The sequence below is a fragment of the Myotis lucifugus genome, unplaced genomic scaffold (assembly GCF_000147115.1).
Source record: "Myotis lucifugus unplaced genomic scaffold, Myoluc2.0 scaffold_415, whole genome shotgun sequence".
NCBI lineage: Eukaryota > Metazoa > Chordata > Mammalia > Chiroptera > Vespertilionidae > Myotis > Myotis lucifugus.
Window position 1 is genome coordinate 270,820 of NW_005871463.1, and position 16,102 is coordinate 286,921.

General features: G+C 40.8%; 1 protein-coding gene across 2 annotated transcripts in view; it reads left to right on the plus strand.

Annotated features, from left to right (window-relative positions):
- The first annotated feature begins 9,172 nt into the window (after window positions 1-9,172).
- KMT5B (lysine methyltransferase 5B) overlaps window positions 9,173-16,102 on the plus strand; it is a 32,232-nt gene continuing 25,302 nt past the window's right edge. For both annotated transcript variants that reach the window (XM_006102481.3, XM_006102482.3), the window contains exons 1-3: window positions 9,173-9,278; window positions 9,414-9,649; window positions 12,713-12,860. In XM_006102481.3, coding sequence (XP_006102543.1) covers window positions 9,490-9,649; window positions 12,713-12,860 — 308 coding nt within the window. In that variant the 5' untranslated portion in view covers window positions 9,173-9,278; window positions 9,414-9,489. The remainder of the gene's footprint in view (window positions 9,279-9,413; window positions 9,650-12,712; window positions 12,861-16,102) is intronic.

Below are 16,102 nucleotides of genomic sequence, written 5' to 3' on the forward strand. Positions count from 1 at the left end.
TTGTTATTAGGCATTAATGAGGTTAAATGACTTGTTCGTGGTCACACTGCTCACACTGAGAGTAACCAGTGGAAGCCAAGGTGGGACCAGGCACTTGGACTCCACCCAGAGCCATGTCCTGAACCACTGTGCACTCTGCACCCCGCAAAGTCCACATCCTGCAGTCTTGGCTTTTAAGACCCACCCCAAGAATTGCCTTTTGGAAGTTTTTCTCACCTTTGTCTTTGCCCAGTAAGAATTAATTATTCTTTGTTCTACTTGCCTCAGCTCCTGAGGAACTGAGGGCTGTACTTGCAGGCTTTTGACATTAGGTGGCACCTGTTTATAGAAAAGTAAAATGCTGTTTAGGTCTTAGAAAACAGTAACAAAGGAAGCATCCTTGATTTTATTCATAGGCCCTACTAGGTAGGTAGGTGGGTCAGATATGGAGAGATGGGCAAGCAGGTTGTTTTGGAACATCTACATCAGCTAAAACCTTTATTTTAAAAATACCCACTAAGGCGATTTGAGACAAATTTTTATGTGAAATTCTTTGTTGTGTTATAATCAGACATGAGTAAATAAGGAACTGTGAAGCAATATTTTCCGTAAGGATGCTGTTAGAGAGGTGTTTATTACATGCCCAGCTGCTGTGTTGTAAATATCTGATTGCCGAATTACTAGTAGTGTATATTTTGCTGTTTAAAATATTCTTCTGAAGCCCTGGCTGGGTATCTCAGTTGGTTAGAGGGTCATCCTGATATGCCAAGGTTTGCAAGTTCAATCCCCAGTCAGGGCACATACAAGAACCAACCAGTCTACTAATATATATATATATATAAAGCCAGCTACTGGAACATGGTAATGACCAGAACGACCACTGCAGCGAGTGAACCTGCCTGACCAGGAGGTGGGGCTGGCCCGCCAACCTCCTGCAGCCTCCCCCCCCCCCCCGTCCCCGTAGGCCTTGCCCCCAATGGGCCCTCATCGCCCCAGTCGCCCGCAGCTCCTGCCCCTGGCTGGCCCTGCCCCTGATTGCCCCCCAATAGGGGGCAGGGTCAGCTGGTCAACCTCCTGAAGCCTCTCCCCCCACCCGGCCCCACCCCAGAGCGGCCCCCACCCCGATCAGGGGCAGGGCCGGCCAGCCAACCACCTGTGGCTCCTCCCTCCGACCCCAATGTGCCCCACCACCTCATCGGCCCGCAGCCCCTCCCCCCAGCCAGCTCTGCCCCAGATTGCCCACACACACACCAGTCGGGGGCGGGGCCCGCCGGCCAATTGCCCATGGCCCCTCCCCCCAGCTGGCCAGGGCCCCGATTGGGGTGGGCCAACCAGCCGGCTGGACCCCACCCATGCACAAATTCGGGCTTCTAGTGAATACATAAATAAGTGCAACAATGGATAGATGTTTCTATCTCTCTCTCTCTCTCTCACATCAATTTAAAAAATAAAGTTCTAAATGAAAAATTATAGTAGTTTTAGTTTTCATTTTTATTGTTAATTTTATATAAACATAAACATATTCCATCACAGTATTTCTAAGGAAGGTCTTGGTTAAGTGGGCTTAAGCACAGTTGGTGAGTAATTACATGTGGGATTGAGACTTTAGCTTCACACTCCACTGTAGCTCTATCTAAGCTTTGTTTCACACCTCCAGTTGAAGAGGGGAAATGACTTTTTAAAAGTGTATCTAAAACAACTTTTTAAAGGTGTTTAACATCTTTTTTTTCCGTGATACATTGGGATTTTGTGTGTTTTTGAAGTCTGTTAACTGTAAAGCATTTTTACTTTGGTTTACTTTTTCATGGTCTCTATTAGTTTCCTGTGAGTGCTGTAACATGATTGCAAACTTGGTGGCTTAAAACAACAAACGTATTCCCTCTCAGTTCTGGAAGGCAGACATTCATCATCAGTTTCACTGGGCCAAAATGAAGGTATGGGTAGGGCTCCACCCAAAGGCTCTAGGAGAATTTGCTCCTTGCCTCTCTCCCAGCTTCTGGCGACTGTGGCATCCCCTTGCTCGTGGCCACATCACTCTAATCTTTGCCTCTCCTCTTGTGTGTGTGGTGGCATTTAGGGCTCACTCAGATAATCTCTTCCATCTCAAAATCCATAATTTAATTACATTTCTAAAGACCCTTTTTCTTATAAATGAACATTTGCCAGTTTGATATCTTTGGGGATCATTTTCCAGCCTACTACAGTATTTTTAAAAAAATATATTTTTATTGATTTCAGAGAGGAATGGAGAGGGAGAGAAAAATAGAAACATCAATGATGAGAGAGAATCATTGATCAGCTGCCTCCTGCACGCCCCCTCTTGGGGATTGAGCCCGCAACCCAGGCATGTGCCCTTGAATTGGAAATGAACCTGGGACCCTTCAGTCTGCAGGTCAACACTCTATCCACTGAGTCAAACCAGCTAGGGCTACTACAGTGTTCTTTAGAGCAGTTATTGCAACCAGTTTAGCATAGTGAGTGATGCTGTCCTCTAGGCATCCTAAAAGGGTGGTGGGTGGAGCATCATTGTGCAATGGTGGGAAACTGCTCTGAAACAGGCCATCTCTTGCTTGTCCCAATGGGGCTTCACCACCTGAGCTGCCTGTGAAAGCTATTAAATTGGCTAAAGCAAAATGCATATCAGTTTGACTACAACAGCTGGCAAAAGAAGGCAGAAGAGAAACTTTTAATAATAACATAAGTAATTATTTTATAGGTACCTATAAAAACCTGTTTTTGCTCTGGAGTTTGGTGCTAGATACCCAATCATCATTGAGTTTGCACGACACCTCCAGTCTTACGGCAACAGCTCTGCTTTAGGTGAAGGCTTAATTGTGAATTCAGAAAAACAGAATTCCCCAAGGTTTCTCTTTCATAGCACTAGCTGAGCTCCGACAAGTCACCTAAATTCTCAAATGACGTTTATTTCTGACCACAATATTTATAGGAGCAAGTTTTAAGGTTACAGGTGCTATCATGAATTCATTGTAGTTTTCTAATGAATTAGCAACTGAACAATTGCCCTATTTTACTGCACTGTAGTCTTATGAGAGGGTATTGATCACAAGTGCTCCTGATAGTTTTGCAGGGCTTCCTATATTGGTACTATCATGTGGGTTATTACTAGAGGATTCCATGGAACCTTGGATATATATTATTGCAGATGGATTTGGAGTAACCATTGATAAAGACAATGTGGAATTCTTTGATATGTTGTAGGGTCCTTTTGTAATTTTAGATTTGAGGGAAAGAACTAATAACTACTTGGGCTTATATGTTGGCAGTTAGGTTTGAGACTAAAAAGGGGGTTGTGAATGGACCTATAGTGTGTTGGGCCTGTGCTAGGTTCCAGTGATATGAAAGTATACCTCAGTAATTTATAGTGCAGTGGGGAAGACAGTGTCATCAGTAATTGCATAAAGGAGTGAGTACAGTTGTAACAAGCACCATGAAGGAGAAATGTTAAAGCATGTAACAAGGCAGGCGGTGGGCTGGAGGTAGGACTGGTTGTCAGGTTGGCAGTATCCCAAGTATAAAGGCCAGTGCTGGGAAAATGCCTAGCACTCTAAAGCAGTGGTTCTCAACCTGTGGGTCGCGACCCCTTTGGCCGTCGAACGACCCTTTCACAGGGGTCGCCTAAGACCATCCTGCATATCAGATATTTACATGACGATTCATAACAGTAGCAACGTTACAGTTATGAAGTAGCAACGAAAATAATTTTATGGTTGGGTCACACATGAGGAACTGTATTTAAAGGGCCAGAAGGTTGAGAGCCACTGCTCTAGAGGGATGTAAACCAGGCTGTGTCTGGAATATTAGCTGGGCTGGATCTGCAAGATCCCGTAGCCGTGGGCTAGGTAAATTCTGTTAATAATGGTTCTTAACAATTCCAAATACTTTAATATTTTTTTTTATTGATTTTTTACAGAGAGGAAGGGAGAGAGAGAGAGAGTTAGAAACATCGATGAGAGAGAAACATCGATCAGCTGCCTCCTGCACATCTCCTACTGGGGTGTGCCCGAAACCCAGGTACATGCCCTTGACCGGAATCGAACCTGGGACCTTTCAGTCCGCAGGCCGACGCTCTATCCACTGAGCCAAACCGGTTTCGGCCCAAATACTTTAGTCTTGCTATTGCATGTAATTTTCACAAGGCTCACTTAACTAGTGGGATGTTGTTGGAAATAATACTCCTGGTCCAGTGTGGACGCTTTTGTTCTTTTGGTGTGTGTTACTTGTTTTCTCTTTGGATAGTGCTTTCTCTCATTTTTAAAAAATATATATTTTTATTGATTTCAGAGAGGAAGGGAGAGGGAGAAAGAGATAGAAGCATCAATGATGAGAGAGAGTCATTAATTGGCTGCCTCCTACACTTCCCACGCTGGGGATCGAGTCCACAACTGGAGCAGGTGCTCTTGACTGGGAATTGAACCGTGACCTCCTGGTTCATGGGCCTCTGCTCAACCACTGAGCAACACTGGCTGGGTTATGTTAAAATTCTTGCTAGTTATTCAGAATCAGTGTTTTTATTTTTCTAACAGATTTTTAAAAATCCTGGTTTGTGTTTAGAACATTCATCAAAACTCCTGTCCAAAAGCTTTAAGTAAAAAAGGATTGGAACCACAGTTCTCAAATTAATTGGGCATGAACAGTTAACTCGGAAGTCACTAACGTTTCTAACCCTCTGTGTCATAGGGGACAGTAGGAGTGATCACGGTGTTGGCATCTGTTGGCCCATCACTGCTGGGAATAGAGTGGGCACTTCACATGAACCAGACACATTTTTTATGAAACAATTCTGTGCTTTCTTTTGAAACATTTTCAAGTATCAGTAATTTTCCCCAATTATTCATAAATAGGTTTACTATAAACATTTTGGGGGTGGGTGTGATTTTTAATGTTAATCCCATTCCCTCAAAGATAGCCATTCTGTTGTTGATTTGGGATAGGGGTGATGTGGTGTGCACGCGGTTTTCCCTGCAGTGGTATTTACATGATTAAACGTTTTCTCTTTAAATACAACTCTACATAATTCTTTAACTACTTTCCTCTTTAAATGCAATCTTATTTTAGCACTTTTCCAGTATGTTTTGTATTGCCATAAGTAGTCTGCCTTTTGTTTATGGTTGGTACTAGAATCTGGAGCATGTGCTTCCTTCCCCACACGTTGGTGCAGTGAAATTTGTCAGGTGAACCTTCCTTTCCTGTTGGCTTAATGTCAGGTGAGCTTCCCGTGCCGGGGCAGTCACACTGATTTCCTTAAGAGAGCCTGATCGTTCTTGTGAACTCATAAAAGTAGAGGGAGCGAAACTTGCACTATACTCTCGGGGATTCCACCCCATTACCAGAGAATTTTTATTATGCCAGTCCAGAGAATTGGCGATGTACTCATCTACATCTATTAGGTTAAAAACGGTTTTGTTTAATGATTTTAAAGTAGGGAAGGGAGAGAGAGAGAGAGAGACAGACAGACAGACAGACAAACAGACATGGATAGGTTACCTCCTGCACGTCCCCTCCTGGGGATTGAGTCCACAACCTGGGCATGTACCCTGACCGTGAACTGAACTAGTGACCTCCTCCTGGTGCTTGGGGCAATGCTCAACCAACTGAGCCACACTGGCTGGGCTCAGTGTTTTTTATATAAAAGATCCTTATAAACTCTCTCAGGGCATACTGTTAGCAAATTAACCTATCCCCCTCTTCTCCTACCCTCTGAATTTAATTTACATATATCTTTTCTGAATGTGAAATTTCTACTCTTTTTCTCTTATTTGAAACAGATGACATAAGATTTTAGGGCTCTTTTTATTCCTTATTCCTTATTTCCCCTCTGCTATCCAGTTCTGTTCCCATGAGCCTATGTTTTGAGACATGATGTCTATTTTAGAAGTTCTCTGCTATTTCTGAAAGAGGCTCACAGATGGTGAGTAGACCATCCTGTCTGTGAGTTTCAACTCTCATAAAGGAGGGATTTGCCTTCGGAGCTCCCTCCTGAAGTGCTGATCCCTGCTTTGCTCTGGCTTCTCCTCCCTCCTCACTAGTTGCTCCTTTCACTGTCCTGTGCTGCTGCTGTTTTCTCATGTTGATCCTTAAATGCTAGGGTGCCCCCTCAGTCCTTAGGTTTCTTTTATCTAGACCAGCGGTTCTCAACCTGTGGGTCGCCAACCTGTGGGTCGAGACCCCTTTGGGGGTCAAACGACCCTTTCACAGGGGTCGCCTAAGACCATCGGAAAACACATATATAATTACATATTGTTTTTGTGATTAATCACTATGCTTTAATTATGTTCAATTTGTAACAATGAAAATACATCCTGCATATCAGATATTTACATGACGATTCATAACAGTAGCAAAATTACAGTTATGAAGTAGCAACGAAAATAATTTTATGGTTGGGGGGTCACCACAACATGAGGAACTGTATTAAAGGGTCGTGGCATTAGGAAGGTTGAGAACCACTGATCTAGACTTACTTCCCAGGTGATTTCATTCCATCCTCTGACTTGAAATAGTATTAGTGCTGTACTGACACCAGGTTTAATTATCCAACCTGCACGCCAGGCCCTGGTGTCCAACTGCCTCTCATCATCTCCACTTGGTCCCTAATGGGTATCTCAGATGTTACCAAAAGCAAACTCCTGCACTCTGACCCCTGCCCAAACCTGATTTCCCTGTCATCTTTGTCACCTTCATAAATATTAACTCCATTCTTCCACACGGAGGCACATTTAAGTCCTTTTTCTTCCACACAGGCTGTTAGCAAATCCCATCTACCAGCAAAACCTTCAGGAAAGATCCTGAAACTAACCACCTGTCACCACCTCTGCTGCTGCAAGCCACCAGGATCTCTCCTCTGCTGTAGTGCAGTAGTCTCTTAACTGGTGTTTTCTCTCTTGCCCCACAGGTTATTAATAGCCTCATTAGAACTTCTTTTTTAAAAGCATTCATTGTGAGCTCTCCACATAGCAAGTAGCTAGCAGGGGCCTTTACGACTGTAAGTTGAATCATGTCGCTGCTCTGCTTTGCGCCTCACTGAGTTTCAGTGTCCAAGTCTCAGCAGGCTTTGAGCCCTCAGTTGCATGATGTTTCTTCTGGCAGCCTCTCTGACCATCCTCCTGCCCCTTTCTCTGCCCCCGCCACCCTGGCTCTGTGCTGGTCCTCAGATGCTCTTCCTCAGCTTCATCCGTGCCCTTTGCCTCTCACTCTCCCCACTGCTGCCCAGCTTTCCCATCAGGCCCCTGCGCCACCCAAAACACTTCCTGCTGCTTAGAAACAGCTTTGTTGTCTCCCAGTGCTGGCATTTATTTGTGAATTTGTTATTTCCCGGGGCTTTCTTCTTTAGAATATAAGCACAAATGAGGGCCGAAACCTTGTTTTGTTCTTTGCTGTATCCTCAGTGCCTGGAACAGTGTCTGGAATATTGTAGTTGTCTAGTAATTTCCCTGGCATTTTTATATTTTGAGATCAGAACAAAGATTTGTAGCTGTTATGCCATTTAAGAAGTGGTCAGTACTCATTTCTGGAAATCTTTTTTTCTGCCAATTTTGGGATAAATTTGAGGTAATTTTAACTTCTACATATAGTCAGTGGCCAGTTAGCTAGGTTCTGTCAACCAAGTCAGAGACCATGGTGGCCTTTCCATGTGAGCCAGCTGTGTTCTAGGCCAGAGAGATGCACCCTTGCTTATGTTAGGAGGGGGACCTCCATGTAGCCACGAAGCCTCTAGGTTTTACTTGCCATCTGATGTCTGCAGCCTGTTTCTCCACAGTCTACCTCCGTATTGACTGTTAGTTTTTGAAATTCCATCTCCACCTCTGATACGTAAGTGTTCTTTCCTCCCACTGTAATCTTACAGGGAAGAACATGCCAACAAGAACAAATTCCACACTCATGGGGAAGAACAAACAATGACCTGATAATTATTTTTATTGTATATAAAGAGTTTTTATTGTTTATACTCATCTTGAGCTAAAACATTATAAATAGCCCCCAAATTTCTGATAGCTTTACTAGAACTGCTTTCACCAGGTATTCATTAGTCTTTTACCTTAATGAGCTGTCGTTTTCTGGACGAGTGAAGAGTATTGGGGTCTCTGCTAGAATATATCCAGACACAAGCACTCTCATACTTGAAGTTTTGAATTTGTTCCAGTTTGGATCATTAACCCACATTTGGCTGAAATTATGTATAAGTTAGAGTGGATCTCAGTCTACGTTCCATGAACTGGGCTGAAGTGTGCTACTAGAATGATTTATTGGTGAACTTTTCCTAATTTTCGGGGGCGGGGGGGGGGATTAAGTTGATAGGTACAAGTTCCTCCAATTAAAATGTTTTATTCTACAATTTTCCTTAAAATGTTGGCATCTGTCCTTTGCCTTAACAACTGATCAATTGAATGGATAAGGAACTTAGAACAGTTTTCACACTGGAGCTTGGATCAGAATCACCTGGGGGGCATATTAAAACAAATTGCTGGGGCTCATTTCAGGTTTCGGCTTTTTGTCTCTGAGTGGGAATCTGATGGGATGGGACTTACGGATCCTCTGTGGAGAGATGACTTGCTATTTCATCTCTTAATTCTTTCTAGTTCTTGTGGGGTGGTTCAGTTGGTTGGAGTGTCATCCTGTTTATGTTTTGCACTTTCTTATCCTAGAGCCTTTTAGTTTGACTTACACTAAAAGCATATTTCCATAATGAGGTGATGTCATGGACATCCTTTTTCTCATTCCATTATCAACAAACAATCTATCAATCTATTATACCCTCACTTCCAAAGGTCCTTAAAATTACAGGTATCCCTCACTGTCCAAATTATTCAGTTCCCAAATTCAGCTAGTTAGCATTCATATAGTGAGAGATACCTCTATATGAGCAAATATAATCTCAAGTTTTTGTTGCCTTTGTAAAGGAATGCTGAGTAAGACATTTTATGATGGGCAATACTTGGATAAAATACCCCTAAATATTTTGAATGTTGATTTTAACGACAAAAAGATGTAACAAAACTGTTGCAGACAAGAGATAATAAATATATCTTTGTAGTTTACTCACAGAGTTCATAGGATGTTACCAAAATGTGTGATTTGAGCTGATTATTGACCTATACCTAGATAGCATAATAAAGAGCAAAGATGATTCTTAATGGTAATGGAAGGATAAACATTTATTGAGCACTTGCTATTTACCAGTTGCTATTCAAAGCACCAGCTATGAGCAAGACCCAATGAGTCCCTCTTCAGAGCCTGGGGGCATTGAAGACCTCAGCATGATAGGACCGGCTGGAGCCCAGGTAGTCTAAAGAGTGGAAACATTAATTACGATAGTACTTTTAATACTCTGTATCTTTCTCACGAGTCTGTGTAGCATGGTTTTTATGTATTTACCTCCCCATTTTGTTTTGTTTTTCATATTTTGTTTCTGTTAGGAGAGAACATTGAAATTATTCTCTAAGCTATTTGAAGAGAGTGACTAAATGCACCTGGGTCAGGCTGTCTGTGGGTATGAAGTGGTTGGGAGAATCCAAGAACATGGTGGTGAATGGCAGGAGAAATGGAGGCAAGTTGTCTAATGACCATCAGCAGAATCAATCAAAATTACAGCACACGGGAAAGGACACCGTGAAGGCTGGCAAAAACGCAGTGGAGAGGAGGTCGAGCAGATGTATGTACACACTCAAACTGTCGCTCTTTTGATTGTGATATGGGGCAGTGATTCTTTCCAGTTTGTAATGTATTCTGTGCTCTGTTGTTTTCAAAACAATTCTTTATGTTCTCACATAGTTAACAATATAGTATTTTACTCTTTCAAAGTTGTATCAGTTTTTATTCTCATCAAATGTGTACAACTTCAGTTTAATGCTTAATATAATAACTTCAATCATCCTTTTATATCCATGGTTTTAAATTATATTTTGTAGAATTTATACCTAAATGGCTAATCTGTTCTATAAAAAGTACTAAAATACTGCTACTGACCTGAATTTCTTAAAAGTTCAAGCTGTATTTTTTATATTTGATGTAAGTATAAATATGTATGTCTTTGAAAACTTACAGTAATATGAATAAAGTTAACTCTGATTTGCGTGATAAGTAGAGTTTAGGGCAGCTTCACAAATTGTCACCATTTCTTATATTTATATAGGGTGAACAATCCTTTATCTGGAGGCACTATTGATATTAAGTCACTTTTTTACCTCTATACCTCTTGGTAAGAATGAAATGACTTGTTGAGAGTTGTGAGAAATTGTAGAGTTTCATAGTTCTTCTACAAGTAGTAAATCAACCCAGGATAAACATAAACCTAAGTAGACAGCTATACAAAGGTTGTCCAAAAGTGTATGACCATGTTAAGGAGTACAACTTTTTCTATTTCTTACTTTTCCTAAGGTTAATTTAGCCACTGCTAAACAGCCTTAGTTTGTGTTGGACTTTGCCTACTCCCGTAGATTGAATTAGCCTAGTGTTCTGCAGTTTGAGTTAGATTGCTCTAGTTCTGTTTCATTTCATTTTTACCTTTTAGGGGTTTATGCTATTCATTGGGCCCAGACTGCCCTTAACCTTCCCATGTCAGATCAGGTCACTGTTTTTGTAATGGATTCTCTTCTGCATGGACACCTCCTTACCCCTTAGCATGTGATGGGAACCTGAAGGGATTGAGAAATGTAGTGACTATAGCAGTGGTGTTGGCTCTGCTCAGTAAATTAGGTATCTCTTAAATTTTTTAAAAAATATATTTTTATTGATTTCAGAGAGTAAGGGAGAGAGGGGGGGAGAGAGAGAAACATCAATGATGAGAGAGAATCATTGGTCAGTTGCCTCCTGCATGCCCCACACTAGGGATTTAGCCCCAGAAACTCTACGGATTGAATGCATTTCCTATCAAAATCTCAACTGGCTTCTTTGCAGAAATTGACAAGCTGATACTAAAATTCTTATGGAAATTTAAGGGACCCAGAAAACTAAATCTTGAAAAAAAGGACTCTTAGTCATCAGGAAAATGCAAATTAAAACCATAAGATACAACAACCAGAAAAACTAGAATCAAAAGGATAGATAATAACAAGTGTTGGTGATGATGTGGAGAACTTAGAACCCTCATACACTACTTGTTGGAAATGTAAAATGGTGCATCCACTTTGAAAAACAGTCTGGCAGTTCCTCTAAAGGTTAAACATGGAGTTACCATATGACCTAAGCAATTCCATTCTTAGGGATGTACCTAAGAGAATTGGGATAACATATGTACACACAAAACTTTCATGTGATTGTTCATAGAGACATTACTCATAATAGCCAAAAGTGGAAACAGCCCAAATGTCCATCAACTAATGAATAAACAAAATGTGCTATATCGATACGGTGGAATATTATTTAGGCATAAAAAAGAATGAAGTACTGATGCATGGTACAACATGGATGAACCTTGAAAACATTGTGCTAATTGAAAAAAGCCAGTCGCAAAGACCACATATTGTATGATTCTAGCTATATGAAATTTTCAAAGTATGCAAATCCATAGAAACAGAAACTAGATTAGTGGTTGATGGGGCTGGGAGGGAGAAGTAGGTAGTGACTGCTAATGGGTATGGGGGTTATTTTGGGGAGTGATGAAATGTTCCAAAATTGATTGTGGTGATAGTTATACAATTATGTGAATATATTAAAAAATAACTATTAAATTGTACACTTTTAATAGGTGAATTATACGGTATGTGTATTATAGATCAATAAAGCTGTTACAGAAAATAAAATGATCTGATAGCTTTTCACATACCCACATGCAAATCATATACCTATCCTTTGGCAGGGATTTTCATATAAGTGTTTATTTTTTTTTTAAGAGTGGATGAAAAGAAGTTATACCTCTCACTGTGTGTTTCTCTCGTTCTTCCACATCTTAATTTTGAGAGACTTAACGTCATACAGCTGGTATCTTCACTGACTGCTGATAAGACTATCAATGGCGTACTGAAATGAGCACTGATGAAACTGATATATACAAATTTGGCCTTCCTTTCCTTTCTTTACAGTGTTTTTCTTCCACAATTAAACCCAATGACTTCCATCACATATATACTTCTTTCATCTTCCCTATTTTTCAGTCAACATTTTTTCAGACAGGTCAGTTAGAAATAGGCCTATCATTCTCTCTTTTCTCCTTTCCCCACCTGTACTACCTAGCTTTGTAATCTTAGGCAAGTAAATTGCTTAACCTTTGGGCCTGTTCCCAGCCAAGTGGAAATAATAATCACTCATCCATCTGAAAGCAGGAAGCTGGAGGTAGCTACACGGGACTCCTTTGGGTACTTAAAATCAAGCTCTCCCCTTCTGGCACTTACTGCAGAGTGTCTTGTGTTCGTTCATCCTGTTTCCTCACCCCTGCCCTGTCTGTAGTGGCCCTTTATGATGCTCTCTTGCTGCCTCAATGAACCTCCACGTTCCCATTTCTCAGCTCTTCCTTGGAGGGGCAAGGCATCTGAGCCCAAGATGCTCACAGACACTCTTCTTGGGAAACCTGGTGTTATATGTAATGGAAATACTTTCAATAATTGGGTTTTAGTTTATTGCATTTGCCTTTATGTTTATGCAAATAGTACTCCAATCTCCATTATTAAAATTGATTGAAATAATTTTAGTTCTTGATTACTAGCTTGAATGGGCAAAGGTTTTTAAGGTAGACTTTAGTCATTTTCAATTTGAGTTACTTTTCTTTTTCTTTTTGCAGGTAATGGTAACTCAGGATTCGAAGGACAGAGTCGATATGTACCATCTTCTGGAATGTCCGCCAAGGAACTCTGTGAAAATGATGACCTAGCAACCAGTTTGGTTCTTGATCCCTATTTAGGTTTTCAGACACACAAAATGAATACTAGGTAATTTTAAGTCTTTATCCTGAATGACACAGATGATGTTGAATTTAAGAAAATAGATGGAAAGAAAGAAAATAGATTTTTACTTTCAGTCAAAAATTTAAACGACATTAAAGGAAAGTACTTTGTTACAGAAAGATTTTCTATATGTGAGCCATGAAAAGCAACAAAAGCTTCTGAGAATCTTGTCAGTTTTAATTCTGTGTTCTTATTTAACTCAGGATATTACTAAAATATAAAGCTGGGGGAGCATCTTTATTCTGTTTTAAATGTTGATGCTAATTAGTGAAAAGAAATCTGACAGGCATTCTGTACAACCTTAAAAATGTATATCTCCCACTAAAAGTAGATTACGGCCTTTTTTTTCCTTCATAGTTTTATTATAGACTTTTCTTTTTTTTAAATAATTGCCACTGTGTTTGATCTTTGAGATGCAGCAAAGCATTCAGCTAAGTAAGATTCAACTTAGTAAGCATGAATATTTTTAAAGACGTGCTTACATTCAGTGTGCAGATAATAGATGTGCAAGTGCTTTATTGAGTATTAAATGTCATCTACATAAAATATTACTGCATCACTCTTGAAATCTGTCATCCTTTAAATTTCTATATTTTACTTCTCTTAAATACCTTCTCTCCCACAAAAAGGCTCTTAGATAATTTTGTAATTGACTTCCGCCATACACTAAGTCAGAGCTTTACAAGTTTTCTCTGTCTCTGTAACTTCCATGGCAAAGGGTTTTCAAGTCTGATGGAAAAGTATAGGGATTTAGAATGTCGAACAAGTTCTGGGCCACCTCTCACTCTTACCTCAGTCACCCTATACTGGTGTTCAGTAGCTCCAGTGTCAGTGACCAACCCTGGAAGGACTTGATCACCAGTGGATAGTCATGGATAATTAGCTAGGATGAGGTAGGAATTGGTGAGTAAAGGTAATTGGAGGAAAATCTGTGTTCATCTTTTTCCCTTTTAACTCTCCCTCGCTAGAATGAAAACAAAATACTGTATGATGCATTTATTAATTACACTCTAAACCCAGAAAGAAGTAATTCTGGTGAAAATGTGCCTTTGGTATTTTCATGTAATTTTCTGTCATCATATATCTTTACTTAGTAAAATGAAGTGAAAAGCTGGGATAGACTTGAGAGGTTCTTTAAATAGTTTTTCTGCCTTCAGAGGGGCAAATATCTAAATTTTCTAAATAAGCAGACAGATGGCTGTCCTCTGGAAAGTCAGCAGACTCAAGATGCCATAGTGTCCAAGTAAAATCTAGTTTGCATTATTTTAAATCCATTTCTCTTTTTTTTCCCAGTGAACATAGGAGACCAGCGCCCATTCTCTAGAGCAGCGGTTCTCAACCTGTGGGTCGCAACCCCTTTGGGGGTCGAACGACCCTTTCACAGGGGTTGCCTAAGACCATTGGAAAACACATATATAATTACATACTGTTTTTGTGATTAATCACTATGCTTTAATTATGTTCAATTTGTAACAATGAAATTGGGGGTCACCACAACATGAGGAACTGTATTAAAGGGTCGCGGCATTAGGAAGGTTGAGAACCACTGCTCTAGAGCAAGCATGTCACACTCGTGGCCTGCTGGCCATGAGTGTGACATGCTTGCAGAGGATCCTGATAGTATTTAAGCCACCCTTTAGCCTTTTTTTTTTCCTGAGTTAAGAAATGTGAATCACTGATTCTCATAACAGTCTAGTACAGTGATGGCGAACCTTTTGAGCTCGGCGTGTCAGCATTTTGAAAAACCCTAACTTAACTCTGGTGCCGTGTCACATATAGAAATTTTTTGATATTTGCAACCATAGTAAAACAAAGACTTATATTTTTGATATTTATTTTATATATTTAAATGCCATTTAACAAAGAAAAATCAACCAAAAAAATGAGTTCGCGTGTCACCTCTGACACGCGTGTCACCTCTGACACGCGTGTCATAGGTTCGCCATCACTGGTCTAGTAACATTCAGGATTTTACTGCAAAGGCCCATAATTATGACCTGGAGTCATTAAGAAAGGGATTATCTTCATTAAGCCTTATATACTGAAATACGGAAGCATATAAACCATTTTAGAAAGCGTTCCATCAAAATTATAAAACATTTTTAGTTGGCTTAGGAAAAAAATCTGTGTGTTCAGAATCCCCATGCTTTGACTATTCCAAAGGGTGAAGGGTTACCTGTTACTGGCTTCTGCTATAGGAAATAACTCCTATCCTATCCTATATAATAAAAGGCTAATATGCAAATTGATTGAACAACAGAACAACCAGTCGCTATGATGCGCACTGACCACCAGGGGGCAGACCTCAATGCAGGAGCTGCCCCTTGGTGGTCAGTGTGCTCCCACAGAGGGAGCGCTGCTCAGCCAGAAGCTCTGAGCTGAGCTTATGGCTGGTGAGCACAGCGGGTGGTGGGAGCCTCTCCTACCTCCATGGCAGCACTAAGGATGTCTGACTGCCAGCTTAGGCCAGCTCCCTAAGCCATCATTCAGACATCCCTCAAGGGCTCCCGGACTGCAAGAGGGCGCAGGCCAGGCTGAGGGACCCTCGCCCCCTGAGTGCACGAATTTCAGGCACTGGGCCTCTAGTTTTCTATAAAATCCTCCTTGGTAATTAGTTTATGAGAGTTACTTGGGGAATCTTATTAAGATGCAGCTGTTTAACCAATGGACACAGACACTGGGGTGGTGGGGACTTGCCTGGGGTGGGAATGGCTGGGGGCGGGGGGTCAATTGGGGAAAACTTTAAAAAAAAAAGATGCAGCTGCTGACTTAATAGCTGTGGGGTGGGGCCTGAGAGCCTCCATTTCTACTCTTGCATTAGCAGGTCCTAAAGCACCTGGCCTACTGCGCCTTCTTTTGATGTAAGTGGATAAAAAGCTCCTTACCAGTAGTTTCCTAGAACTCACTTAAAAACTGTGTCCTAAAATGTAAAGTTCAAGATTGCTACACAAATATTAAAACTCAAAACCTTATCCAAGTGCCCCTAAATTTAAAAAGTATCCAGTATGTAAAATTTTTTATGAATAGAAATTGAAGGATCTAAAATAAAAACTGGCTAAACCAAGTTAAACATGCAGAAGAAAACATATATTTTTCAGTGCAACACTTAATTCTTCTCATACAGTTTCTAAAATAGCCATTGATGGTGTAGACAGTCCTACTCCCCCTGGGCAGACCGGGTTGGTTTGGCAGCAGGGGGGACCCTTAGCCCCTGTGTTCGAGCAGTT